General features: G+C 39.7%; 2 protein-coding genes across 4 annotated transcripts; one reads left to right on the forward strand and one right to left on the reverse strand.

The window, feature by feature from the left end:
* Window positions 1-789: 789 nt before the first annotated feature.
* Window positions 790-21,639, reverse strand: LOC115017524 (vascular endothelial zinc finger 1-like). 3 transcript variants are annotated; one of them, XM_029446047.1, is made up of 7 exons: window positions 21,498-21,639; window positions 16,334-17,091; window positions 15,421-15,490; window positions 12,418-12,586; window positions 9,064-9,105; window positions 8,296-8,361; window positions 790-8,101 (listed from the first exon to the last, which is right to left on the reverse strand). In XM_029446047.1, exons 1-7 carry the CDS (start codon window positions 21,528-21,530, stop codon window positions 7,734-7,736), a joined length of 1,506 nt encoding a protein of 501 aa, XP_029301907.1. In that variant the 5' UTR covers window positions 21,531-21,639; the 3' UTR covers window positions 790-7,733. The 3 variants fall into 3 exon arrangements, with proteins under 3 accessions (XP_029301907.1, XP_029301908.1, XP_029301909.1); XM_029446048.1 differs by lacking the exon at window positions 8,296-8,361; XM_029446049.1 differs by lacking the exons at window positions 8,296-8,361; window positions 9,064-9,105.
* Window positions 21,640-25,746: 4,107 nt separating this feature from the next.
* Window positions 25,747-26,853, forward strand: LOC115018013 (gap junction delta-2 protein). Its single transcript, XM_075074140.1, has one exon. The coding sequence runs from the start codon at window positions 25,747-25,749 to the stop codon at window positions 26,851-26,853; it is 1,107 nt and encodes a 368-aa protein (XP_074930241.1).
* Window positions 26,854-27,742: the final 889 nt, after the last annotated feature.

Genomic DNA, 27,742 nt, shown 5'->3' on the forward strand with positions numbered 1-27,742 from the left:
TACAGCTGGGAGTGCGCCATGAGGAGTGCTTGTGAAGATTTCAGAAAAACAGATTCACAAACATACAAATGTACACCTGCAAGAAGAATGGAATATAGATCAGAAATACAGTGTACATGTAAGGGGGAGCTTTGTACTGCTACTTTCCTAAACCTGTTTATGCTGTTTAATAAAGGCTCCACTGCTTTAGCATTGCACCACCATAATATTGCACAAAAAAGGATTTAAAAAACAGAAGCAGGCAGAAGCAGAGAACACATGCATTTATTGTCAGAGTCTTATGCAAATATTCAAAACAGAAGCTGACTATTTCACCCACAACGGTACAGTGGCTGTTTTACCAGATTCTTAAAAAAGCCAGACAGATTTAGAGGAAAGTGCTCTAAGGACACCGGTTGGACACACATGGAATTACAGGCTCCACAACCCTTGTCATCATCTATATGTAACTTACTGTACATGTGTTCTCTGCACTGTTACTCTGAGCTCCTGGCATCTCACACGGACACTGATGGTGGCAAGGTGGCCTGGTGAATGATAGGGAATTGGTTTCTGTAATGTTTTAATTTGTTCACATTTCTAATGTGAGAAGGTGATTAACTGAATTTGCACCTTGCTGACTGACAAACATGTGCAGTAAATGGTGTCATGCTGGTGCGAGCTGCATAGGTAAGCAATGTGCACAAACCTGATTGAGTTTTTCTGATAATCCATAACATCCTCAGTGCAAAAGACAGAAGTCTCTACTGTTAAATACATGTAATGAGTCTCTGATCTGGTTAACACTTGAGTTAGAGTAACCTTTATTAGTGAACATGGCAACATCTTAATAAGGACTGAGCAGCAGATACATTTCATGTACACCACGAGAGCAGACGTTTGACTACAGGGACCTCTAGTGGCTCCAAGACAAGAAGGCAGCTGTGCATCAAGCCACACATTGTGAGAACGCAACAATCCGCTAAAGACACTGACCTGTTTCCAAAGTGTCAAACTCTTATCTGCAGATAATAACACTGCTCAACACTGTGCTTGCCTTGATTCTTTGGATTTTGTTACACTACATGGCCATAATTATGTGGACACCTGAACATTCCCTCCATGTGTGATAGTGTAACACGGCATTCTGACACCATGCATACTAACGTGCTGCTCCAAGAGCTTCCACTCTTCCGATGCTGGTGATCAGGTCTGGCTCCAGTTCATCCCGGAGGTGAGCGAGAGTTGAGGTCTGGGCTCCGTGCAGGACAGTCGTGGTTTCGTACACCAAACTAGGAAAAATCATTTCTTTATGGACCTGGTTGTATACACAGGAACATTTCTTCTCCAAGTTGGAAACTCACGCGAGTCTAACATCGTTTCATGCTGGAGCATTACGATCTCTCTTGCCTGGAACTAAGGGACCTAACCCAAACCAGGAAAAACAGCCACACACCAGACTATGTGGAAAATGAGGTCCACATACTTTTGGCCATACGATGTGTAAAATACACTTGTGGTATGTCAGTAAACAGGACTCCTTAACATTGTTCAGCAGCTAATCTTTGCTCATTCAGACGTCAGTTAACCTCTGAATGTCAAACAAAGACACACGTCACACAGCCCCTTAACATTTTGCAAGTTTAATAGTTAAAGAATGAAAAAACACCAAAATGTTTTTGTTGTCACATACAGACTATGGTTTGGCACAAAATCCCCCACAATCCACTCCAATAAGCAAAGTCACAGAGGCACTTTCATCATGAGCAGGCCAACTGAGCCTGTGAGCCGGTGAAGACACTGAGTAGTCTGGAGATCAGAAACATCCATACAGACCGGGGACTTCAGCAAACATCTCAGCCTCCCAGAAACCTCGACTAAAGCTAGGAAAAGCAACCAAAACCAGAAAGGAGTACATCTCTCCTGATCTAGAGGAGCGTCTCGAGTGCAGGGGGGTCAGTCTGGAGATTCAGCTGAGATGAACAGTATTAACTTTCCTGCGGTACTCAGCATGGACAGTCCACAATCATGTTTTATTGTTTTCTTTTATTTAGACAAACCCAAATAAAAGGCACATAAAACATTGCTCATATGTTAACATAATTATTCTCAATGGACATACATTTAAAAAAAAATGTAGGAATGTTTTACCTTTCTGCTAATCAGAAAGCCTAGCCTTCGTATATACAAAAATTACCATTGTTAATGTTCTAATACAAAAAGATTTATAAAAGGTTATTTTTTTTCTTGCATGTGTCTGTCATAACTAACATGTCCTCTGAACTAAATGGTTTGTACAAAGATATACATTCATCTGCCTTCACATCTGCCAAATTCATCATACAAACTTCACAGAAAATAAAAATAATCTTCCAAAACATTATTTGGCCAAATAATGTTTTTCACATTAGGTTGGAGTCAAATTAAAAAATTAAACCACATGGTTAAATGTCATTGATACATTTGCATGACGTTGAGCCACATAAAGATCTCAATTCATGTTGCAAGGTTGTTCCTGAAGTTCAAGAACTTCACAATCATTAGGTTGAAAAAATAAAAAAGCTAAATCACAACATAGTTTGATTGCCAGACCTGTGGAGCGCTGGGCCGTCTGAACTGATGAAGGCTTCCCTCACAAAACTATTCCATCACACAGCACATCTAGAGGAGGAAGCATCAACGTGTGGAAAAGTCTTGCAAAGTATTTCAGGCACACTTGTTTACGGCCACTGGAGAAGGACAAATGACACCACACACTTCCTTTCATCCTAATTTTTTTTAGTGTTTTGTTTTCATAAAAAGTCACTAGCCTTCTAATTATGGTTTTTGAAATCAACCCTACACTGGACAAGCTCAGTCATCCACATGCAACATTGAAAAAAAAATAAAAATAAAGATGGGAAATTAATCAATTTCAAAGATCATAATGCCAGTACACATTCGAGCGTTTCCCTTGGACAGTGTTGGCATGCATACAATGAAATTAAGGGGCTAACATCTGGTCTGCCAAAATGCAGATGTGGCCAGGTGAGCTGTAAAACAAACACCAATCATTGTCTCATTCCACCAAATTGAAATGCCCCTCTTAGTACCACTCTTCTGTAGTGTGCACATCCTACAGTCTGCTGCAAGTGCTCCAGAGTTCATGTGCTGAAAAAAGGACCTAACCTACAAACAGGCTTCACATCTACAACTAGTTTCACTCCACCAGGGGAGAGTGGGACATACAGGTGCCTGGTGCAGAAACTGTTGAGGCTGAGATCACAAAAGAGAAATAACTTAACATGTTGGCTCCTTGGTTCAGTCACTGTGGTCGTGACAAGCGCACATCTCCAACCTAGTCAGGTGGAATTCTGGAGCTAATGCCTTCGCCCCACAGTTCTCTGGGATTAGACTGTGTTGAAGTCGAGTGTGGCTTCCAGAACAGGTAGAAACGTTCTCGTCTTTAGCGATGGTCACATGACATAGAACAACCTTCTTTGTTCGAAGTAAACGGACTCAGTGACGCAAATAACAAAAAACTGTTCAGCTCAGGCCCGATAACTGCCACAAACATTGTGACAGACTTTTAGTGTTTTAATGATGAACTGACGATGCAAACATCAACACCCAAGGTTGAAGTTAGATGGTGCTTTTCCACCAATACTGCATTCAAGACAATCTAAGAATGCTGGATAGCATCGACTCTGAACAATAAAACAATGCAATGGTCAAAGTATCTTGCCCTCTCTGGGTTCAGGCATGAAAGGAAGACCTTCGTCTGGTACAATGTTAGTCTGCTCTGACATCATGGTATTATCTATTGCGGGGTAAAACTGGAATCAGGATTCATTACTTTTTGGTCCTGATCCAGAGCCAGGATTCATTGGACCAGACGGCTGTGTTCTAGTCAACAGGACTGGCAAGAATGCAACACAGTGTACTGATGGTCGTCTTTATGCACCACAACTATCTTGGTATTTGCTGTGATACTACGATAGTACTGGTGATTTTTGGAACTGACCTGTCCAATATCTCTCAAATTCATATAGCAAGTGCTGCCCTCCCATGTTTGAATGAGGCTTGTGTTCTGGCCCAGTTGTCGTTGGTTGCCACTTCAAAAAGTTGTTTCAATCTTGATGCTTAAACCATAAACACATATTCTCAGTAATGACTTCCTATGAAAAGCATGTATGAAATTGAAATGATCTAATGCTACTCTGCTTCTCTGACATCTTACACTTCCAGGTACACCTGAGCTTTGTTTGGGAAATAAAGCCTCCTTTGTGATCACAGCCTCAATTCTCCAGTGAAGATGAACTGCCAGGATTAAAAGAAACCCAGAAACAAACAATAAAATAACACTCTGAGCTATGCAAGTGAGATCTACAGAGAAAATTCAGCTTCAAAGGATATGGCTGGAGTTGTCTCTTTATAACAGATCATGTTCCTGAAGAAACTACAACCAAAATTGAGTTCAGCCAGCTGACAGGTTGATCTGTGTAGCTACAGCCTCATACTGCCAACACTGTGCCACAGAACTATACAGTTAAAATAACTAAACTAAACGCCAACCATGCCGCTGCACTGGGTGACGTGTTCCTTCAATGAGAATAATAATGAAGTGTTTGTTTTGTCTCAAATATTTCTGTGACTTCAGTTTTAGTCTCTGAAGAGTCGCACCAAATATGACATGAACCGGCAAGGAGCTAATTCGACAATCTGAAGGCCATAAACTACGCTCAGTGTTCATGTCAATGAAGAAGCATGCTAACCAATTCACTGGTGTGGCTGCTTAATGAGTCTTCAACAGTTTTTTGACAACAATGGAGTTCTATGGTATTGGAGGGATAAGCATATCAAGCCACAGCTGCACCGATCATTCTTGTTAGGACAAACTGTTGGTTTCTGGCCTTTTCATGGGATTTGTCTATAATGAAAAGATACCGACACCAGCCTTATTCTTTAGTCTCTGCTCATTTCTCTCCTCAGATGGACGGCCACATCAGTGGTGATGAGTTCTTCCATTGCTAGCCTATGGCAAGTAGAGATGTTCCCTCTCCCACAGGTAAAAGGCAATAAAATAGTGTTTCATATTTACAAAGAAATGGCCAGTGTGTAAATTGCTGAACATGGTTTTAAAAGACTATTCTCAGAAACCTTCCTGAGTTTGACTGACAGTGATGGGATCCTATACCTGCTAAAGTAAACAATCTAACTGAACATACAAGTTAACTTTGGGACCACTTCTGTTGTACACTGGGTAGCTCTCTTGACCTCTACAGTTAAAAATTCTTCAGTAATCAAAATGTTAAATTATTTGACCTGTGATAATACTGCCATTTGAAGGGCAAATCCTAGGGGACATGCTTTCAGTACACGACATTTCCTCTTTGCTGTACCTTCAACTGTCATGTAGATATAAATACATACAAAAATTCCCAAACAGAGTATCCAGCAGTGACGACTGACTGGTTTCCAGCCATTTTAAAACACAGACATGGGGGAGGGGAGGGGGGGAGTTGATGGATCTAAACAGCCTCTGAACCATCAGAAAATCCACATCATCACTCACCCTCCCCCAAAATGGAAGCTTTGTTTTTTGTCAATAAACATTAACATACATAAACTATCCAATACTGATAAGTCCACTAAAATAACAGAAAAAAACATGAAACTAAATTTGCCTGAAGTGGAAGCATTTAAGAACAACTCCGGCAACACACTTCAATTTAAGAAGCTGTAAAACAAAGTCTAAGGTATAGTCAGGTATCACGCATCACCCATGTTTGAAGTCAGATGCCCAGTTGAAGAAGTTAATTGTTTAATTGGTCACTTTTACAAGACCGACACCGTCCTTCAAATAGAAATGAAAGAACTCTGGAAAAGGGCTCTAAAAGGGTGGTTTGCCTCTCCCCAGCATATAATGTGTTTAATGCCAACACTGCTGCAATGAGCTGGCTCACCCTCGACTACTGGGAATAGTAAAACATACTACCCAAGTTTGAAAAGGGGTAGGCAAGGGATAAATAAAAACAAAATATGGTTGACAACATAGCAGCTGATATTGTAATAACTGCCCAATAATTTTAAACCAAAGTGGAAGAAAATCTTTTGGTGTGAAAGTAGTGTAATGAAACCTGTTCATGTGATGAACTACCAGTGATGCAAACAAATTAACATTAAAATGTGCAAAAATGATGTCAAAAAGCTGAATTATTATTGCAGTAATATAATGGGTATTGTTGGCTTCTAATGAAAGATTTGTCAGACAGACAGGGGTCAGAAGGCCCCACCTGAGGAGCCAATTTCATCTCTGGGTTTCAAAAAGGAGAATTTAGTGTCTTATGCTTTAAATGCCGTTTCAAGGTGTTCCCCTTATCTTTTAAAATATAGCATTTAGGGGGGAAACACTATAGTTAGAAAATCTTTGGCATAAAATGGTCATTATTTACACAGAATATCCACACAAAATGTAATCCTTCAAACATCCACCCGCATCACGGGCTCACATTACGATAGAATGTGAAAGAAGTTATCTGAAGTGTTCTGTGGCCTGTGACATCATTTGGGTCATTCGGGCAGTAGAGGTAACAAGTATCGATTATCTGAGCGTCTTCACCTTGGAAATAGTAGTTAGACAAATAATCTGAACCTCAGGATCATTTGCTAGCCTTTTCAGAGCTTTCAACTTTACATCATGGTCTTGATCAGAAGATGGAGATGCCAATCCTACGTGGCCCTAAAGAACATCTTTGAACAGATAGCGGGTATAATCCTCAAACCTCCCATAAAATCACCTGTGATCATATTACTGGAGTTCCATACTTGGATTATGCAATGACAGCTCTAGAACACCTGATGAAGACTGTGAAATGAGGTTGATAGCTATGAGAAAAATTAGTAAATTACATAAATTATGTTTTCTTTTTGCCAAACTAGTTTATCTGTTCAAATCTGACACGGCCCTCAGAAACCCAACACAACAGATTAACTATACCGCGGTGAGTAGCACCAGAGATTAGGGTTGAGCAGTATGTAATATAATGTTGTATACTTTGAGACGGTAACGTGATATCTGTCAGAATTGCTTTACTGTTTAAACTGAGGTATTTCTCCATTTTGGTGTATTAGGCCAGTGAGGGCAATGTTGCAAATCCATGAGCTGGACTGCTTTATGGTTTATCTGATTTACAGAATTTTTGCATCAATGTGATGAAGTACCTTGATATGTCAGGTAATTAATTCACTGGGTTAGCCAAAAACATAAACTCCCAACTGGCATCAATAAAACTGTTCTCTATTAAATATCTAGAATTGTCCTATATTACAATATCTAAAAAAATAATAATTAAAAAAACATACTATGATAAAACAACTGGTTCCAGTTTGCCCATCCCTAATATTATCTGATGAATTCATTCTCCTGTGGAGGGCAGCAAACTTTATCTCACATGTAGGCTAATACTCTGCAGTGAGTGACTGTAAGCAAAACCGTTATTACTCTATGATGATTAAGGGTATTAGAAATATTTTGTCTTGTATTTATACAAATGAAATTCAGAATGACAAATTATACGATAATAATCACCCCTGCAAGAAACAATCATTAGTTACTACTAGTTCCTATGAGGTTGAATTACATAAGCTATCAACTTTTCAAGTTTGACACACTGTCAACTCATCAAAAGGGCCATTTTACTAAGATTTGACAGGTTCGTCCATTATTAGGCAGTTAAAACATTATCGGCGCTTACAAAGGGTAAAAAACAGCTCTACCATGGAGGGGAGGAAGGCAGAACTTGGGATAGAAAAGGCATGCTCTCCATGGGCCTCATGGCAATGTTGAGTGGCCCGGTGATATTCATGGACATGGGAGTGGTGATAGCCACTGGGTGGGCGATATTCATGTGTGCTGTTGTAGGGATGTTGATGGAGGCCAGGTTCACAGGGCCAGTGATGGTGACAGGGTGCTGCAGGTTGAGCGGGGATGTGATGTTGACCGTGCTGGTGGCGATATTCATCTGAGCAGCGATGGTGATGGGATTGCTGGAAATGCCTCCGCGGTTCAAAACCGAGGTGATGGCTGCCGAGTTGGTGACCGCCGTTGTACTGGCCGAGTTGTTGTGCACATTGTTGGCATCTGTTTAAAAAATAAAAAAGGACAGATAAGAGTAAATTAAGAGCTGGTCAACCTGGTAGAAATATACTACCCCTCCAAAACAGGGAAAGTCAACAGCCCTCTCAGCTCCGTGGCTGTTTAGCTGGGTCACTGAAAATGCCAATACATCATTAATACATTATGTCAACTGTGGTAATATTGTTGAAGAAACCTACCTTTGTGAGAGTTGTCAATTAGGACTTGGAAGGAGTTATTTAAAATCTCTCCTACCGTCAACTCACCTGAGGGGTAAATTCAAAAAGCAGGATCAATAAACTAACCAGCTAACTGTCCATTTGTTTTAATTCAATACTTTTCATTTTAAACAGTTACACATTATTAAGGACATCTTAAGCTTTGTGTCTGCCTAAGGCTGGAGACACACTACACTGCAAGACCAATTTGACCATTCCAGGTGAGTCCAGGGCCAACACATCACAGGGTCATTATTAACGTGCTCACCCATGCTGGGAGGCGGCTGGCTCGCTGCTGGGTCATTTCTGGCCCCATCTCAACTGGAATGTCCCAATTTTTGTCTAACATGTTTGTTATTATAATTGGTCAATTTTTGAGAGTAAGTGGATGAACAAGCCAATTTATCAATCTGGTCAAAGTCAGGAAAAAATGTCAGTTGGGTAATGCAAGAGGACCTCAAAAGAAAGGTCAGGTAGTGTGCATCTAGCTTAAGTGTTATGGTCCAGTTTGTGGTTCATTTAAATTATCTACTGATCCTGCTTCATGAAATTTAACCTTATATTAACAAAACACTAGATCTTCAAAACTGAAGAACCTTAATTACATCAGTCCTCAGAGAAAAGAAATGCTTCTGTACATGAGTGACATGGTACGTGAAGAAAAACTGGCCACTTATGTTTTGCAGATTTGCAGAGGTTATAGTTCAGTGTTTAGGGGTTTCTGCTACTAGCTACTAGCTACTGGATTACCTTTTCGTGGCCCTGAGTGGTTCCACTGCCAGTCACTTATTCCTATTCAGAAATACAGACACATATTACAGAGGGTTACAAGAGTACAGGGCAACAGTGCCATCATCTGGGAGTCAGCTTCAACAGTTGTCATGGTTAAGTTGGGTGTATGTTGTGTTGGGTATACAACTCCTCTCAGTGATGGCCGGGGGATTCCAACTTTTGTAATTATTCATAAGTCTGTATTTTTACAATTTATAATGTACAGCCTTTATGGCTTATTTTAAATTGTATTTGTACTTACTTTTTAATGGAGGGAGGAGGGGTGTGTAATGTTAAAAAAATGTATGATGTCTTTTAAGCTACAGGATGCCTACATTTCCCTCGGGATGAATAAAGCATCCATCCATCCATCCACCCACCCACCCACCCACCCACATAGGCTTCACAGTCTCTAGTGGGGACAGGAAACCAAAACTATGTTTCTTTTTTGATAGCCATCACTGAAAAAAAAGAAATCACTTTCAAAAAAGGCATTTGAAACAATGTTTCAATTTAGTAAATCATGTCTTACGTAGCTTCATAATGCAACCGCAGCCATGACGAAATTCTAACCGACATTGTTTCTGTATGAAGCTGTGCATCATTTCAAGTGAAGAGGGATCTATAGTCACATCTAGTGGATGTTACACCACACACAAAACATGAATGCAGGCACCATAATAACTAGTTTACCTTAGTGTTATACATGACATCTAATACTCCTCCTTTTAAAAGGTACGGCAGTGATTTAGAATTGCACTTGCATAGAGACAGATCGAAAAAGAAATTGTCACAATTGAAGCAGCAGAGCCTGAGTTACCCTGACTTGTTGTCGTGAGTATCATACAATTCCTATAATGCAACTTAACATCTTTCAAAGTCCATCCCCCCACTTTGTAACGCTGGGTTAAAGTCATGAATTTGTACTCTCGGAGCCCATGGTTGCTTGATAAAGCTCCTCCAGAGCCACAGAACACATTATACAACTGTTCTCACAGACTCCACCTGAGTAACTAAGCCCTTGTGTATTAGGGTAGTCAATTAGAGAATTATGTTTTACAAATGTTTGATTTTACTCTTAGACCTCTTTGTAAATTGGGGCCGCTTTGTTAAGTTTTACGATAGAGGGGTCTGGGAAGAGGATTGTGCATCAGAAGTCTAGCAAATATTAGGTAGCCCGGTTGTGGATGATTAAAGACACATTAAGCAATATCTTCGAAATATTTCCGGCGTTTCCAACGCTGCAAATAGCATTGAGAGTATGAATACTCTATCATAGTGTTCTACACAGGCTTCAGCTTCTTTAAGATCATTATTTTCGACGAGAGCAATCATGGACAGCCAATCCCACCAGAGGACCAAACACAGGAGGAATTTAAACAAATAACTAATGTAGAAATTCAAATATTTAGCAAAACAACACATCACATTTACATGACCAACATCCTACAATGAAAGTGCGTCATGAGTTAAGATAGCAATAATTGGATTACAATTTAATAGAAAATGCTAACTAGATTGTAGTTTGCAGCATGGAGCATGTGTAACAGTTAATTGAGAGTTAAATAAGGCAGCATTCGGACAGACTTCAGCCCTGCGTGAAAGAGTAATAATTAGAGTTATTATGCAAAAGAAAAAACATTTTGTATTGAAAACCTTCAAAAACCTTATAAAGTCATAACTAATTTGTAATGGTAAAGGTGAACATGCCCTTAAGCTTTTGCTCTTTGAAAAAAATGGTGGCAGTTCCACTCTACAAACTAACACACAGCGCAAAAAACACATTACAATTTGAAATGTGATGATGGAAGATCAGTTCGGGCAATGACTGGAAGAACAACTGCGTTCTGGAGCAGCCACTGAGGCAGTGATAGTCTGTAGCTCAGTTCCACAGTACATTAAGGCTGTGTCTCAATTCATGGGCTGCAGCCTGCGCAGGCTGTATTTGTAGACCGATTACGTCACAGTGGCCGTGACAGGGGTGTCCCATTTCGGCGACTCTTTAAAATGCAGCCGACAAATGCGGTCTTCTTTTGCCAGATTTGCAGGATACATCTGATGTGTCCTTCACGGCCTCAGGTATAGCGAGATAAGCTAGCTGCTCAGCAGCTGTTAGGAGCGGCTGCTTGGCTGCCGACATCCGGCCTAAATTAGCCTTTTAAAGTAACATTTTTAAGACCTTAACTTTCAAACCTAAGAGTTGTAAATGTTGATTTATATTTTACATAGATTGTGGCGATTGTATAGATAAGTTATACTTATTTATACATATTACCTGCTTGGTTTTCTGACAGTTGAATATCACTTAAGAAATCCAATGCAATCGTTCGGATTGATTATACATATTTTATTATTTATAATATGTGTACTTATTTTGCAACTTAATCTGCTTTTGTTTAGTGGTGTATAGCTAAACTTGCTCTAACGTTTTGTTTTGTTTTAGGGAGAAGGAGACAGAGGCAGAGGAGAGGAGAGGAGAGGATGGAGAGCAGGGAGAGGATGGACAGACTCTTCTCTCTGCTGGAGACACTTGTTGACAAATGACATTTAAATTAATTGAAATAAATAATATATATAATGATGAATATATTGTGCATTTAATTTACATGAACTATAAATGAAAAGTAATGAAAACTTAATTGATTTCAAGGTTCAAGAAGGATTTATTTTGTACACATGATTTATTAATTTAGAAAAGGGATTATTTAATTTAGAAAACTACCTATCTAATGGAAATTAATGATCCAACAAAGAAAATTATTATTATAAACAAAAGTATGATAAAACAATATAACATTTAAGTATACAGATAAAGTTTGCTGCTGGACTTGGATGTGCTGCCACAATAAAGCCCCTGCTGCCTCCTGATGCATCATCTAAAATACATTATCGCCGGAGATAAAGCACATCTTCAATAATGATTGAAAATAAAAAAATAAAAGTGTTATCTCTGGGAAAATGTTAAAATAAGCGGTCAACTGCGCTTGATAACTTCAGAGAGTTGCTAGGCGACGGGAGCGGCACAATGTAGGGGCGTGACGTACCAGGAAGTCCCCCGTAGACCGGACCGTTTCATTTCATAGACCGCTCGGTTCAGCCTTTGCGGTATACGGAGGTCCTGGCCTGCAAAGACCGCGAAAGCTACGTCCTGCGCAGGCTGCAGCCCATGAATTGAGACACAGCCAAATCACTGCTGTATGAAAACCCACATCCTTTTCATGACAAATAATGTTTCCAATATGACAACGGAATTTGGGAAGCTTACATATGTGTGTCCGGAGTGTCTGTCACAGTTTTGAACTGAAAAAAGTGTAAAAGGAGACTATTGCCTACCTTTATTGTTACACGGGTTGCTGAAGCTGGCCTGGCCATGCGTCTTGAGGTGACTTGTGATGTAGGCAGCACTTAACATTTTGCCACAGATGTTGCAGGTCACTTTGCCTTCATGCCTGATCATGTGGGAGCGCAGACGGTCTTTGGTAGCAAATGCGGAGGTACAGGCCTGGGACAAAACAAAAAAAACAGTCCATTTTGTTGGAACCTAACCGTGTGACTGGAATGCTTACATCAACAAAAAGACAAATGAAAGCTCCTGGTTAGCAAAAAGAGGAAAGATATTTATTGATGCTTTCTGGTGCAGACAGAAAAAGACTAGATGGGTTGTACTAACATGTGCAAAAAGGTGGGCAATGCTTGTGAAACTCATGCTGCAGTGCTGTCAAACGCTGACAGGTTCATTGGGATCATGAGTAATCAGCAATAAATTCCGGACTGACTTGGCCCCCACAAGACTTTAACATTAACATAGAGATATGTACTGTGAAACTGGTAAATAGTTAAATGTAAACTACACTACAACTGTAAGACCTGTACTGATGGTGACTCGACTGTCCAAGTAGTCAGGGTGTGACAATTCAAAATCCATGATTTGACTTTACTTTCCAATTAAAAAAAGGTCACAATACAATTTAAGCATTTTCTTCCCAGCAGTGACGGCTATCCTATTGTTAAAATATAGAGTCTTGATTTGTAACGATCAAGAGATTACATTTTCAAATTCTTCTTTAACCTCTAACAGCGTGGGGGAATTTACCCGAAAATACCTACAAACGACATACTCAAAGTAAATTGAAAGGTGCTCTTCAACCATTTGCACCAGATGCATGATTTTGAATAATCACTCCAAGTGCTTTTGGCACTGAGTAATAGTGGTCTGAATATACTGAATTTGAAGAAAGTAAACTCCGCCTGAAGTTTGTTGTTGTAAAAGATACCTGAAGACGGGTATAGCTGGTAGGTATCAACTAGTAAACACAATATAAACATAGCACCAAGTGTTACCAAGTTCAGCTTCAAATTTCAGATAAAAACTTAACTTATTAGACGTTCACAAGCTGTGCATTTGGAGATATTGATATAATATGATAATATGATAAAAAGGCCATAAATAACAAACCAACTATTATCTATAAGTATAAACAATTAGTTTTTTTATATTTTAGTATTTATTTTGTATTTTGTAATTAATAAAACCATGTTGGATGATATACACAACCAAGACTGCGGCCATTCACGTGTGAGTTGCTGCAACGCTTCGTAATTTTCTTTGTATTTAAACGTCTAAGATTGAAAGAAATGCCAATCGTGTGCGCCTAGTAACCCTATAATTGTGGTAATAACGCTACTCGTGACCCAGAGAAACGGTTCTTTAGATTTCCTACAATCATCAAAAACAACGATCCACAAAAGAGGGATGAATTGCTGTCTACCGAACGCCGCAAACTGTGGTTTAGCAACCTAACTCGTGAGGATTTAACAGAAGAAAAAGCACAATTCACCCGTGTGTGTGGCGTCCACTTTATATCTGGTAAGAGCTCATGCTAAAGCTATGTTTTCAATGTTTACGTTAAACATTTGTGCTAATGATATACCCGAACACTGTAAGACCTTACTTCTCCATATCGCTGACTGGTAAATAAGGCACTGTCCTTACATGTGATGCCATTTGCTCTTTTCTTCTGTGCATGTTTTTGTTTGGCTTATTCTTGAGACTACTTCACTTGCGAAAAGCAAAGCACCAATGTGAGAACATGCTTCGCTTACTCCAGCCATACAATCACAGTGTGCGAGGATAACATCGCCGCTCTTCTCACTCACAAACCACGGCTTGAGCGGTGTATCTCGAGCTCTTTGAGAGTGATTTACACGGGCATGGACGAGCACCCTGTCATCTTTCAATCTTTGGTAAGAAGACTACCAACCCAGCCAGAAACAAAGAAATTATAAGCATCTAAGCTCTTGTATGCCTTCATGCGTTGGTTGCCCACGACGTTTGTAGCACAAGGTAGTTCACAATATCCGGATATTCAATCGCGGGAATGAATCTAAATCCTCAATATAATCAGACGGCTTTAGTGTGTACGGGTCACGGCCGCAAATGTGGACTTTTCCTCTGAATCTTGCCTTTGCAGGTGACTCTCTGGAGTCCTCTTACTATACTATAATACTTTGAAGAAGTCGGAGTTGTATTGCTGTTGTTGTTCGCTTTAGACGCCATTGTTGATTTGTATATCATCCAACATGGCGTTGCACGCATACGCCACACAGTTTTGTCACGTGTTTGCACACTACCTATAGACGCGACTCTAAGCTTTCGAACGACATGTGGCGTTGCGTAACAACTCCATCATGGCGGACTGTAGGGAACACAGGGCAAGATACAACCTCTCTGAAAATGGATGAAAACCCTGGTTAAAAAAAGAAGCTGCATGTTGTGATATATATTTTTTGGGAATGTACCACAGGTAATATGGTCAAATCAAAATAATATATTTAAAATGTAATAACAATAACTTATTTCACCAGTCAATTGGGAACAAACTGTTGAACACAAAAACAAAAAGGAGAAGAAGGGTTTCCTCACCTACAAAAAGCCACTAGATCCTGGTCAAATGTATTAGTTTTTGATGCCTGCAAATATGTCCTGCCGTATTTATTGTGTTGCCCAAGATGCAGAATAGTACCCACACATAGCATAGCCTACAAACTGTAGTTTTTCTGTCAACAACACATTTGAGCTACACTGTGTTTGAAGTCTTTGAACGGCAGTTCAGAAGAGGAGAAAAATACTGGAGGGAATTTCTGATCCTGCTTTTGAATCAAAATCATTACACCTCTACCAAGTAGTAGCTTCTAAGTGGCAGCTGATGTTGTCTTATCTGATCTGGCCTTTAGAGATCTCAATTGTGTTGATCATCATGCAACAATAATGACACAAGCCTGAACTCAAAGCGAACATGAAAACAATTTGCACAGGAGAACTAGCATAACTCTTACCGTTACTTGGCACTTAAATGGCCTCTCTGAGGAATGGACATGCTTGACATGACAGCTTAGGTGATCCGGTCTGCAGGGTGACATGAAGACAAGAAAATCCTTCAGCTTTGGCTTTATTAGTAGCATTATTGAATTGACATAACAGATTAGGGCTGTGTAATATGGCAGAAAAACACATCATGATACACATCTAAGTCATGATGTTGACCACATCAGATTTAGTGGACATATTAAGCAGTATGCCATTCATACATGGTAGGAGCAGTGTATTAGATCAATTAATTGACTAAATTCTTGAATCCTTTATTTAAAACAATGCTTGTTGACAAGCCTCCTGATTTCTACCCAAACAATCAGAGACTTCTTTCAACAATCCCTGCTTTTTTGTGTGTTTGTTTACACAATTTATGAATTGTGTAATTATAAAAAAAGATACCGTTTTACAGTAAACCAAATGCTGAATACACACCATGAACCCCATAAGTTTTATAAACCTTAAGAAAAATACCTGTAACATTTACAGGGACTTCTCTTAAGGCTCCAGCAGCTCCTAAACCTAACTTTCCCTGTAGTTATGTTTTCTCAATGAAAACTCAACTAAGTCAAGCAAGATGCTTCACAAAGCATATAAGAGTCTTTAAAATTAAAAGGAACATATTCTGTCACTCAATACAAACAGAGCTTGCAATTGTTGCTCTCTTTACATAGCCTAGATTTTTGTTAGAGATGTCGCGAGCCGATCCTAAACATCAGTTTCGGGGTATTGGCTAAAATAAAAACTGATCATTTCTAACCACTACTTTTTTGGGTCTTTCATTGGATGTGGTAGGCATTTTAAAAATCAACAAATACACCTGTGTAAAGTAGTGTTTCCATGTACCATTCAAAAAGTAAAGAAATTATGTCTGCACACCTTGAGAAGCCCTTCCCACAGACAGAGCAGATGTAAGGCTTGTGAACTCCACCATCATGGGAGCGGACATGGTATGTCATGCGATCCTTCCTCTTGAACCTCTGCTGGCAGATGGGACACTCAAACGGCTTCTCATCAGAGTGCGACAGCTTGTGGCGATTTAGGTGGTACACATCTCTGAAGGCCTTACCACACATGTCACAACCATGATTTTTTTTCACTGGTTTGGGGGGCTTCTTAGGGATGCTCTGCTGCTGTTGGTGTTGGTGTTGGTGTTGCATTGGGGTCATGATGCTGGTGCCTGTGGATGTGGACGTAGTGGCTGTAGTCAGGATACCAGCTACAGTAGTAATGTATGAAGGGTTCCCACTATTCTCACGTGGTACAGTGGATATAAGCGGCACCATAGTGGGGGCAGTTTGAGTCTTCTTAGGCCGTGAAACCATCTTAATGCCAGTGTGGCAAGACTCGTGCCGCCGAAGGTGGTAGCTGTCCCGGAAAGCCTTGTTGCAGTAGCCACAAATGAAGGGCGTCTTTGATTTGGGCTCTTTTTTGACCACGGCAAGTGGAGGCCCTCCTCCCCCAGTCCCACTAGCCACATTGTCTTTAAGAAGTTCTGCAGCACTGACAGGGGGTTTCTGGTCCAAGGGAATGGGCAGCACCGGTTTCTGATCAGGTGGCTCTGTTCCAGAACTAAGCAAGGGCAAGAGGCTGTTCCCGGCTACTTGGTGCTGGTGATGCAGAGCCTCATTAGCCTGCTGTAATGATAAAGACAGAGCAATGTAAAATGATGTTATACATCCTTAAACCACATGAGGCAAAGGATCAATAGTGTGAGAAAGCCAGTAAATCAACTAACATTTATTAAAACATATTAGCAGTTTCTAAACTTTAAACACAACAAAAACCATCTGTCCCCTTCATCATTTGAATACAAAGGAAATTAATCTTTATGCAACAGTAACACAAGTCTCAACCCATAGGAGGTAGTTCAGCATCAGATTCAGCGTTTGTTCACCCTTCTACATTAACTCCAAAACAACTAAATTGGTTTGGGGAAGGATTTTGGAGCAAGTGTTCTGCTTAGGGATACATACAATTAGAAAAACTGTGAATGTAAAAGTTTGAAAAGCCCAAATGAAATTAAAAAATTAAAAAGACAAAGAATTGAAAAAATAAAGCGGTCATTGCTTTATTTATTGAGCAGCGCACAGAAAATGTAACCCAACAGCAGTAAAAACAAAAACAAAATGTGGAGGACATCTTAAGTCTGCAGCTGCTGGCAGGCATTGTCCAATTGGTCATGGCAGATCCCCAATGGGATAGGATGAACAGAAGGTGGGGGCTTGTATGGATATTTTGGCAGGGGAGAAAGCAGAGATTCACATTGTAACTACCAATTTAACAACAGGTCAACCCAGAGATGTGGCGATTGAGACAGCCTTGTTATGTTCTGTAATCACCATTGGGCAGGGTTAAAGACCTGACCCATGGCTTTTCAGGTTCAGCCAAGCATCCCAACCCGGTCAGCCGGGAGGGGGGTTGTGGTCTGAGGGGGCCAGGATCCCAAGTGCTGCTTTTTTCCCACTGTGTTCTTTTATGAACGACACAAATTCAAGCACTGATGCACTTATGGCCCTCGGGGGGTGGGGGTTCCCTTCAGCTGCCGGCCTTGTCCCTACTTAGTGCAGGCGGCCATGCTATGTGTTTTAGCGTGGCGGAGAGAGCTGGGGGCCGTCACAGGTTGTCGACTCTCTTTTATATCCGCCACACTGTAGCTGTACTGAGAGTAGAATCATTACTGCAATTAGCATTTCTCCTAGCATGTGTATGCAAGTCAAAGACGGCCAAATGCTCTCTCTCTTTCTTTCTCAGCAAGAACAGGGAGAGCAGCCTGCTGTTCTATAACGCTGCTCTGATGATTTTGATACAAATCTGTTGTGAAGGGTGAGGTCCCTTCCCAGATAAATATTACTGAAAAAGAGTTAGGAGCATGGAAATTAACAAGAAATAGTACAAATAAAACTAACAAAGTCATTGTTTTTTTTTCACTGGAAGGCGGGGTATGGATTCACCATGACAGAGTCCAATTTGATAGAATGCTATTATCTATGCTGTCTACAAATCTGTCTGTGTTATGCCGTATTATACTGCCTTTCAACTGTCTCTTTACAAACCTCAGATAACAGACGAGAAACTATATTCAATTCAAGATGTCTTGTTTTGAGGAATTTGCTATTAATTGTGCTGCCAAAGATGTTTGTTAGGAAGACAATAACAAAAGAAATAATAACAACTATACAAAAACATCTTAAAATATGGCAGCGGTAAAGATACATTATAGCAGAGTTCAAAAATATTTTTGATATAAACAGCAAAATTTGTGGAGCAGTGGCAAGAGTACCATAGCCTGACAGCAACGCCAACCTGTTCAAACCCCATCAAAACAACGTCGAGAGAACAACAACAAGTGAAGTTCATTACGATGCTGCCTCATTAGATGCTAATCATCACATGAGCTGAACCAAGTAGACCCTAAATAATAAGCCTCCTAATAGTCTCCTTGTCTCTTACACATCAACTCCAGGTATTCTGGCCATGTCTGCCATTAAATCAAACCGTCACAAATACTAACCACTAATAGCTGCACCTCTTTAGCAGTGAAGCAAAGTAGCAGCCTACACATGGTGAGTGTTGCTATGCAAGTATGACAAATACCATGGCAACTGAAACTTCATGAAATCAACCACTGTGAGTGTCTATGGGCTGAAATCATGTGTCTTGCGGTCAGATTAACAGTCTGAAGTGTGAAATTATAATCATCATAACATTTCAATTTCAGATAGTTCATAATAACAAGTATTAGGAAAAATATATATGTTTTTGATAGACTGGTTTAGCATTTCAACACTAGGAAGGACAAGAAACTACCAGTTGAGTCTTGCTTTCACATCTGTGTATTACGTCAGAAATGGCAACACAATTGATATAGGCCTAATGCATGGAAACAATAGGTCAAACAAACCATCAGCATTTAACAATAACCAACAAAAAAGTTGTAATAATAGTGATACAGCCAAACCCTAACAAATTAAGAAAAAATACCTTCTTAAAATTGGGACACAGCACAAAGGGCATCAAATGTTGTTATTTGTACTTGGCAAAATCTTGGCCTCACCTTACTTACTACATTTCTAACAAACTACAGATGTGATCAGGCTTACAAAACCTAGTTATTTCACCAATTGTAATTTACCCAACTAAATACATCACCATCAAAAAGAGAGTGAATGTATTTTATAAATATCAGCCTGTTAATAGTAATTATGTCAATAGTAATAGCCAGATATGTCAGGTCCTGTTAAAATGTTAAAGCTGCAGGACTGTGTACAAAACAACTTTAGGAAAGAGGCAACTGACGAGTTCCAGAGAGCACTGCAGTATGAATCATCCAATCTCACAGCTTTACATAGTTCTGCCTAAGTTTTAAAAAGTTAACTGAAAACATTTGAACAATACAGTGGATCCTGTAACAATTTAGGATCAGTTAAGTGACCTGGTGCTATGTTTTCTTTCTCACTGCAGGAATGAAACATTGCAAACTCTGATCTCACAGATTTGGCAGCAACCATCGTTATAGCCAATGTTGATGAGGCTCATGTGGACTGTTGTATTTACCCAAGAGGGCCCTCATCTTTCTGTGTGGGTCAAATACAACGTTCAAGGAGCAGGGGGGAACTATTCTTACCATTAGGATGTTTATGACTTCCAGAGATTTACAACGTAATTGCTACATGATGTAATCACAATACTATAGTAGTGAAATTGTGTTGAAATTTGACAGGACATGCCCAAAAATGTTAAACTTCACATTTATTTCCATGTCAGGTAGTGATAGATACTCTTGTATTGCCCAAAAGCCCCTGATGTGCAATAGATATAGTTATACACTATTGTATATATGCAGGAACCGTTTATACTGACTGCAGTCAGATTACTGTACATCAGGAGCAGGACTTCAACCAAAACTCCATCAACCCAAATGACAATTAAAACCGATTCACTGACCAAATTAGGAATTATTAGAACTAAACTAGATTAACTACTTAGCACCCCTATATGTTCATAAAGTCACCGCACCTGGAATACTTTACATAGCGTTACTTGCACACCCATCGTGATGCAAGGCCACAAATGTAATATTTAACTAAACGTAACGTTACTTTGTGTAACTGTTAAAGGATGCAGGTCACTGTCGAACTAATGAGGGCCTTCCCACGATTTAGAAACATTAAAAGATGTTGCACAGGTTATAATATGTTAGTTTGTTTTTTAAACAAAAAGGCCACATATAACTTTCAAGTTTACATAGCGGCTGGCGTAAAGAAGTATCGGTCAATTGTGACTAGAGGTTAACGTAATTATTATTTGTGTTTGGTATCCGTGGCTCCAGATTTGTAATAATAGAAAAAAGTTAGCAGTCCTTAGAGTGGTTTGTCGCCGCTGTCCGCGTGCTAAGTACCCTCCAATTTACAGAGCTAGCGTTAGCCAACTTCTAGTTAACAGACGGGTGTCTGGTGTAATGTTAATGCTATTAAAACCCTTCAGCTGCCTTCCTTTATCAACAACATTAAGGATTGGAACTCTCAATAAATCACTGCCTACCAATTATCGGTATCTGTATTGTGACTAGGATTACTGTGCTGCAGACGAGAAAAGTACCCGGGTTAGCTACCACATTAGCCAATTAGCTTAGCACATGAAGTGCAATAGCAATAGCTTGACCTACTAGCTAATTCGCTAACGCGCGCGCATCAACAGCAATGGCATCAGAAATTAGCTTGACGCTGATATTGTACGAATTGAGACAAAGTTCACATTATGATATAATAACCCATAAACCAACACCAAAGAAGCGGCATTGGAGACTCTCCGTAGATCACATACAGCCGGAGGTCTCGGGTTCGATAAAGCTTGGTTAGCCATTTGCTACAGTAACCCACACAGCGAAGCTAGCTAGCAGGCTAACGCTAGCACCTTTGTTTTGCTTGGCTAACTCTAATTGATTTCAGAAAGTGATGTAAAATATTTGGCAAACAGCATTTACGCTATTTTAAAAACGCGTATGCAGTTTCTCAGACAACAGTTGTACTGTGCTACTTACTTGGAATAAAAACGTACTCCAGCTCGGTTCCATTGCAACACTTAGGCTAAAATCTGCAGGAAACCTACAAGGAATCTACAACAAAGCAGCTAAACATGGCAGCTACAACTTCCTGTAACCCCCAGGGCTGAACCAAGTCCAGTGGACTTTTTTTTAGGACGTCTGGATTTGACAAAAACTCTCATTTCAAATATTTCCAGTTCCATTACTAACATTTTCGAAGAGGCACTACTGTCAGACAAAAATAGGTTTCACAATAAAAAACGGAGTGCCCTTTTGATACATATAAATGTAAAGAATGACATATGCATGTTTTTATATTATAGGCTATATAAAAAATTGTTATATAAACAGAAAATACTAGTTCAAAATAATCTTGTTATGCACTTAGTAGTAGTGTATATATACTAAATTATATCTTTAAAAATACTTAAATAGATACTACATACTGTCAATTTAGTGGATAATGAGTAAAAACTCAAGAAATATGGGCTCATCTTGGTGCAAATCAGCAGCAGTCACTACTGTAAGTATAAATATAGTTTCTGTTTATGAAAAAATATGAATTTAAGTTGAAATATTTCTGAAGAAAACATGTCTCTCCCAGTAGTGCCTGGATACGGAGTTCGGAGTCAGCTAAATGAACTGTAATGTAATGATACAATGTCTTGTTTGAACAAGCAAGTGCCCAAAACCCAAAGATATCTGAACCATAATGCATGACAAAGAAAAGCATCACATTTATCATTTATTTCTCCACAACAAATAATGCATGTCTATAGGTCCTCTGTGTGCCTGTGTGTATTTTGGGCTTAAAAAGTGAAAAAAATAACAACAGAATGAAAATAAATTTCCCAGAGGAGATTAATAAAGTATTTCTTAACAGAAATGGTAAGCATTTGTTGCTTAATTAATGAATGAAACAATTAATGGATTAGCAAAATTAGCTCTACAATTTTCAATCTCAAAACGAACTTTTAGGTAATATGCTGATGCACTTAAAACAATGGAAGTTGGTGCACCACTGCACAGACAGATAGCTATTTCCAATTGATAAAATTGTAGGACCAACACTTCAGAAGTTAGCATACATCTAAAGAACATGAAAAAGGCTTTTTACTTTGGTTTTTGAGGTTGGAGAATGATAATAATAATAAATTGCATTTATAGGCGTACTTTTTATTTGAATAAACAAAACTCAAAGTGCTACAGAGTAAAAATGATGAAGCAGAATATACATTTAAAAACAAAGATATAGGAGGACCTGCCTTCTTTAACTGCTTTTTGATAAGTGGACATTAGTTCTTTCAGAGATTATGAACCCTCCATACATAATATAAGCAGACACTGTGTGAGCAGGAGGTGGAAAGAGGACTTGTAATACTACCTTTGTGGTCAGAAACACAAGCTAGCTTTACAGAGATCAGCACTTTCAAGAGAAAAACCAGAGGAGAGAACAATGTCGCTTCAAGTGCGGCACTCAGCTGACTATAATATGCAATAATAAAATATTTCATAGTAAATCCATAGTAAAAGAGGAACCAGAGGGGCAACATCATGTATGTTAAAACCACCTGAGAGAAGAGTGCAAAGCGTAATAAAAGCTAAAAATCAGAGTTAAACACAAAGTGAAGGGGACTTGGCATTTATCAAACCAAGTGATTTAAGTGAGGAAAAGTTTCCAAAAGCGATCGCTGTGAATCACAGCCAGTCCACCTCCACAACCGGAAAGCCTAGGCTGGAGAAAATAATGAAAACCTTGAGGGCATGAATCATTTAATGTCACGCAGTCAGCTGGACTTAACTAAGTTTCAGTAAGCATAAATAAATCTTAGAGTTAGAAGGTGAACATAGTAAATCAACAGTTACAGTTGTGTTAGACTACTCAGAAGTCTGGTTCTGATCTGTATGACTATGATCCAGGTGTTGTTCACATCTGGCTGACCTGTGTTGTTTAGTTTTGTCCTAACATGCTGCTGAACCTAATCCATCCTTTCACTAAATCTGCATACAGTGACAGTTGAATTCCAGCCCAGAGCAAACAGCACGATTTGTCACTGGTGCACTGCTTCTAGACCTGTGACCTCTGCATTAGTTTGTGAAGTTATGGGCTGCAGATGATTCAGTGGAGCAGGTGCTGGTGAAGATCCTAAACATTTCCAGTTCATTAAAATAATCACTGACCAAGTCCTGGCTGTGGAATATTAAGTGTGATTATTGTTTCTGAAAGTGGATTGGATTCCTTAGTAAAACATACTTACTAACCTACTTACAACCAACAAGGAATGTGTTCAGAGGACATTCTTTTATATATATTTTGTCTGACTATGTTATGTTACAGTACTTAAAGACTTCAGAGCTTCTTTCGTCAACTGAGTCAATGTATGTTGATTGGATGGCGCTGAAACCTGATGGTGTTGCTCTGTGCTCTGATTTGAAAAAGTTTGAGGCATCATCTGGAAACAAAGGACAAGTAGAATGATTAATTCCTCTTTAACTTGTACTTTACGAGCTGCCTAAATACAGAACCTTTGCGTAAGCCTGCATTGAGTCCCCTTTCTAGCTTGTTCCATACGCTTTTTGTTTGACTGTTCCCGGCTGTTCAGAAAAGGAAAGAGCCCCCCCCCCATTTTGTTTTGAAATCTTTGTTGCACTGTACATTGCCAGCCTTTGTAGCCACATAGCACAATGCCAGTTTCAGATAGACTGGCTCAATATGTGTTGTCAGCCTATTCTCCCTTACTACGCTCACCAGGATTCATTTCATCAACGCTTTAAGATTAAAAATAGCCATGCAAACTGCATGGCAAAGGCTACTTTGTAAGGATTTATTCTGGAAAGCTCAAGTTTACATCAAGGTGAGTTCAAATTGCATTCAGTTACCCTTCATTTGTATGTATCTTTCTGCGATTTAAGGAAGTTGAGTTTTTATGACTTAAAGTTTTACAAGTTTTTCAAAGGCAGATACCAATTAATTTTAGATCAATAACCTTTGAATTTAAAACTTTTTAGGTTTTGGAAAATAAAGAAGTACATAAATAAATGAACCCAATTCCCCAACAATATTTAAAGGTCCAGTGTTTACACAATGGACCTTTAAATTATTGCTGCTATTATTATATCGCTTTTTGCAGAAATGGAATATAATATTCATAACTATGTTTTCATTAGTGGAGAATAAAAAATAATGTTTTTTTTGAGAAAGAATCCTCATCAACAGCCCACAGGTCAAACAAATACTGGTGTGTATCTGGTTACAGCATTTTGTTTAATTGCTCCTACATGTCTCTGCTGTGAGTGTGTTTTCTCTTAATCTCCTTCTGATCAAACCAACACATACTGACACATCGTCCCTTTCTGATGTCTGCATGCTACCTATCCAGTCACTGTGGTGCTGTACCTTATGTAGTGTAAAATATTCTTTAGAAACTGTAAACTACATTTTGACAAGAGGTGAAAAGTTGCACAAAAAATGAAGTATGAACATGTTACAAAGTGATTCTGAAGATCCCCCTGTTATCAGTTGTTGTGATATTATGCCAATGCTAGATTACCAAACATTAATGTTTGAAAGGTGTGATGGTTTGTTTGTATGTTGGTATGTTGATAAACGTGCTTGATATTATACAAATAATAAAAAGCAGAGTCATCCAATTTTAGTCACCAATGCATCAATGCATAACTGAGTCAAGCAAAAAGAGATCCATATACTGTATGTCGTGAGAAGATGAACTATTTTAGAATTGCACCATGTGATGAAAAATCACGACTTATTTTGTACGATTGTGCCAAAACAATATCTGAGCAAATAAACATGTAATGAATGTAAATAGTTACCTAAAGTTCAAATGGTAATAATTCAACCCACTGATTGGCTATGTGATGAGATTAGAGTAGGATAGAAGTGATTGGTAGCATAATGGTGATGGTTGTTAGAATGATGTCACTGGGTTGCAGGCACAGTTGTAACTGCATTAAGGTGAAGGGAAACATGAGCTTCATGTTCCAGATAGTGCTATTTAAAATCACATTCAGCTTATTTTGCTTTAAACAAGCAAAAATGTCCCCAATATTGTTGACAGCAATTAAAGTGGTTTACAGTGGGATGGGTGGAATGACATTCTTACTGGTTCCAAAGAAGGGAAAGACAGAAAAGGTTTGAGAACCTCTGACGTACAGTGACATGATACTGACATATTATGAGTAATATGTTTGACATGATCTTATACTTTCTCTCAAAGGTTAAGCCATGGGTGACTGGTCCATACTTGGCCGCTTCCTGTCTGAGGTCCAAAACCACTCTACAGTGATAGGCAAGATCTGGCTCACCATGCTGCTCATTTTCCGTATCCTGCTGGTGGCCTTGGTAGGTGACGCCGTCTACAGCGACGAGCAGTCCAAGTTCACTTGTAACACACAGCAGCCTGGCTGCAACAACGTCTGTTACGACACCTTTGCTCCTGTTTCGCATCTACGGTTCTGGGTCTTCCAAATTGTTCTGGTCTCGACCCCATCCATCTTCTACATAGTTTTTGTTCTGCATAAGATTGCCAAGGATGAAAAGCTGGATGGCCAAAGGGCACAGGTGGTCGCCCAGAGGCCTCCCCGACAGAGATGTGGACACATGGGAAAGGATGGAATGGAGGCCCTGAGGGCCGACATGCCATCCTACTGTCCTCATTACAGGGAGGAATGGGATGCTAGGGACAAGGAAGGTGTAGAACAAAGCTCTCTGCAGGAGCATTATGGTGAGTTAGGAGAGGACCCCACCCAGCAGTCCAACCAGGTTCTGCTCATCTACATTCTTCATGTATTACTACGATCTGTCATGGAGATCACCTTCCTGGTCGGCCAGTACTTCTTGTTTGGATTCGAGGTGCCTCAGCTGTACCGCTGTGAGACCTACCCTTGTCCTACCCGTACAGACTGCTTTGTGTCACGTGCCACTGAGAAAACTATCTTCTTGAACTTCATGTTCAGCATCAGCCTGGGCTGCTTTGTGCTCAACATCGCAGAGCTCCACTACCTGGGCTGGGTCTACATTTTCCGCATCCTCTGCTCAGCCTGCTCCACCTGCTGCAGTCAGGAGAGGGACACCGTCAGACTGTACTCAAACCATAACCCCCTCCTGCTGCAGCTCAGGCATTCTCTTAGAGGCCAGCTGGTTCTGCAGACCCCGGCAGCCATGGCCCCAGAGAAGACTGGGGGTCTGCTCACACATGCCCCGGCCATCTCCTTTGAGACAGACTCAACTGTGGAATGCACCTCCAAGAGAAGTCCAGAGAGCAGAGACAAAGTGAAGGTCAAGCTATCCAACATGGCCAGGCTGGGACGGACTAAGAAGTCTTGGCTATAAGAGTGATATTTTTCTGTAGTGCTATTAAATTGCGAAAACAGGCTGAGAAAGGGACCTCTAAGGCCTGAAACCTACCCTACATCAACATGTTAATTTAGACACTTTGAGCTATAGAAAGTCAATTACATTCATTGTTATGGTAAAATATGTGTGGATTGAAATTCTTAATGCGATGCAAGCATTTGAAGCATGGCAGTGAGGGGTAGCAGGATACAGAATTAAGCTTAGTGTCCCAGGTCCATGATACATACAGTAGTATTTATTATGTACTACATACTTATTTTCATAATATACAGTTAGTTTTGTACTAACAGGAAACAATGCAATAACTGCTTGTAATGCCAGTTAAACTTCACCAAGAGAAAGTAAAAAAGATCTTCAGGGAGAGGAAACTCCAGAGCTCATGGTCTTCAGTAGTGGATGGAGTTTGCTCTGTTGTAATGAAACATTTATTCATTTTCATATTGTCATTAAATTTACTTTCCAAAAAATTACAATCCAATGTTCATATCTACTTCACGCAGGTAGGAAGGCTGGCTGGCTTTTCTATTTCTGTCTTTTCATGTGTTCAACCGAGTGCAACACAATGAAGTTCTTCCAGCTGTGAGTGTCTGAAAATGTGTGCCGTGATATGGAAATTATCAACAGCTCTAAGCATTATTGTCTTCCGATGTGTTTCATTTTAAGCATAACCCACCCCCCACTCTTCAAACACACTGTAGTTTCCATAGGCAGATATTGTAGAAAACTATATGTTTTCATTGAGATCTGAAAAAGGGAAAGTAAGTGAACTTTGAGTTAAGAACTATTTATTCAGCCCAATATCACAAATCACAAATTAGTCTCAGGGGGCTTTACAGACCGTACAGCAAACGACCCCCTCTGTCCT

The sequence above is a fragment of the Cottoperca gobio genome, chromosome 13, assembly GCF_900634415.1.
Source record: "Cottoperca gobio chromosome 13, fCotGob3.1, whole genome shotgun sequence".
In the NCBI taxonomy this organism is placed as follows: Eukaryota; Metazoa; Chordata; class Actinopteri; order Perciformes; family Bovichtidae; genus Cottoperca; species Cottoperca gobio.

Bases quoted from the DNA above. Each gene is read 5' to 3' on its own strand.
- LOC115017524 (XM_029446047.1), bottom strand. From the start codon at position 21,530: ATGGAACCGAGCTGGAGTACGTTTTTATTCCAA. The intron at 15,491-16,333 runs GTGTGCAGACAT...GTCACCCTGCAG, and splicing joins TGTGGGAAGGGCTTCTCAAG to ACCGGATCACCTAAGCTGTC. The intron at 12,587-15,420 runs GTAAGAGTTATG...GTTTTGTCCCAG, and splicing joins CATTTAAGTGCCAAGTAACG to GCCTGTACCTCCGCATTTGC.
- LOC115018013 (XM_075074140.1), top strand. From the start codon at position 25,747: ATGGGTGACTGGTCCATACTTGGCCGCTTCCTGTCTGAGGTCCAAAAC.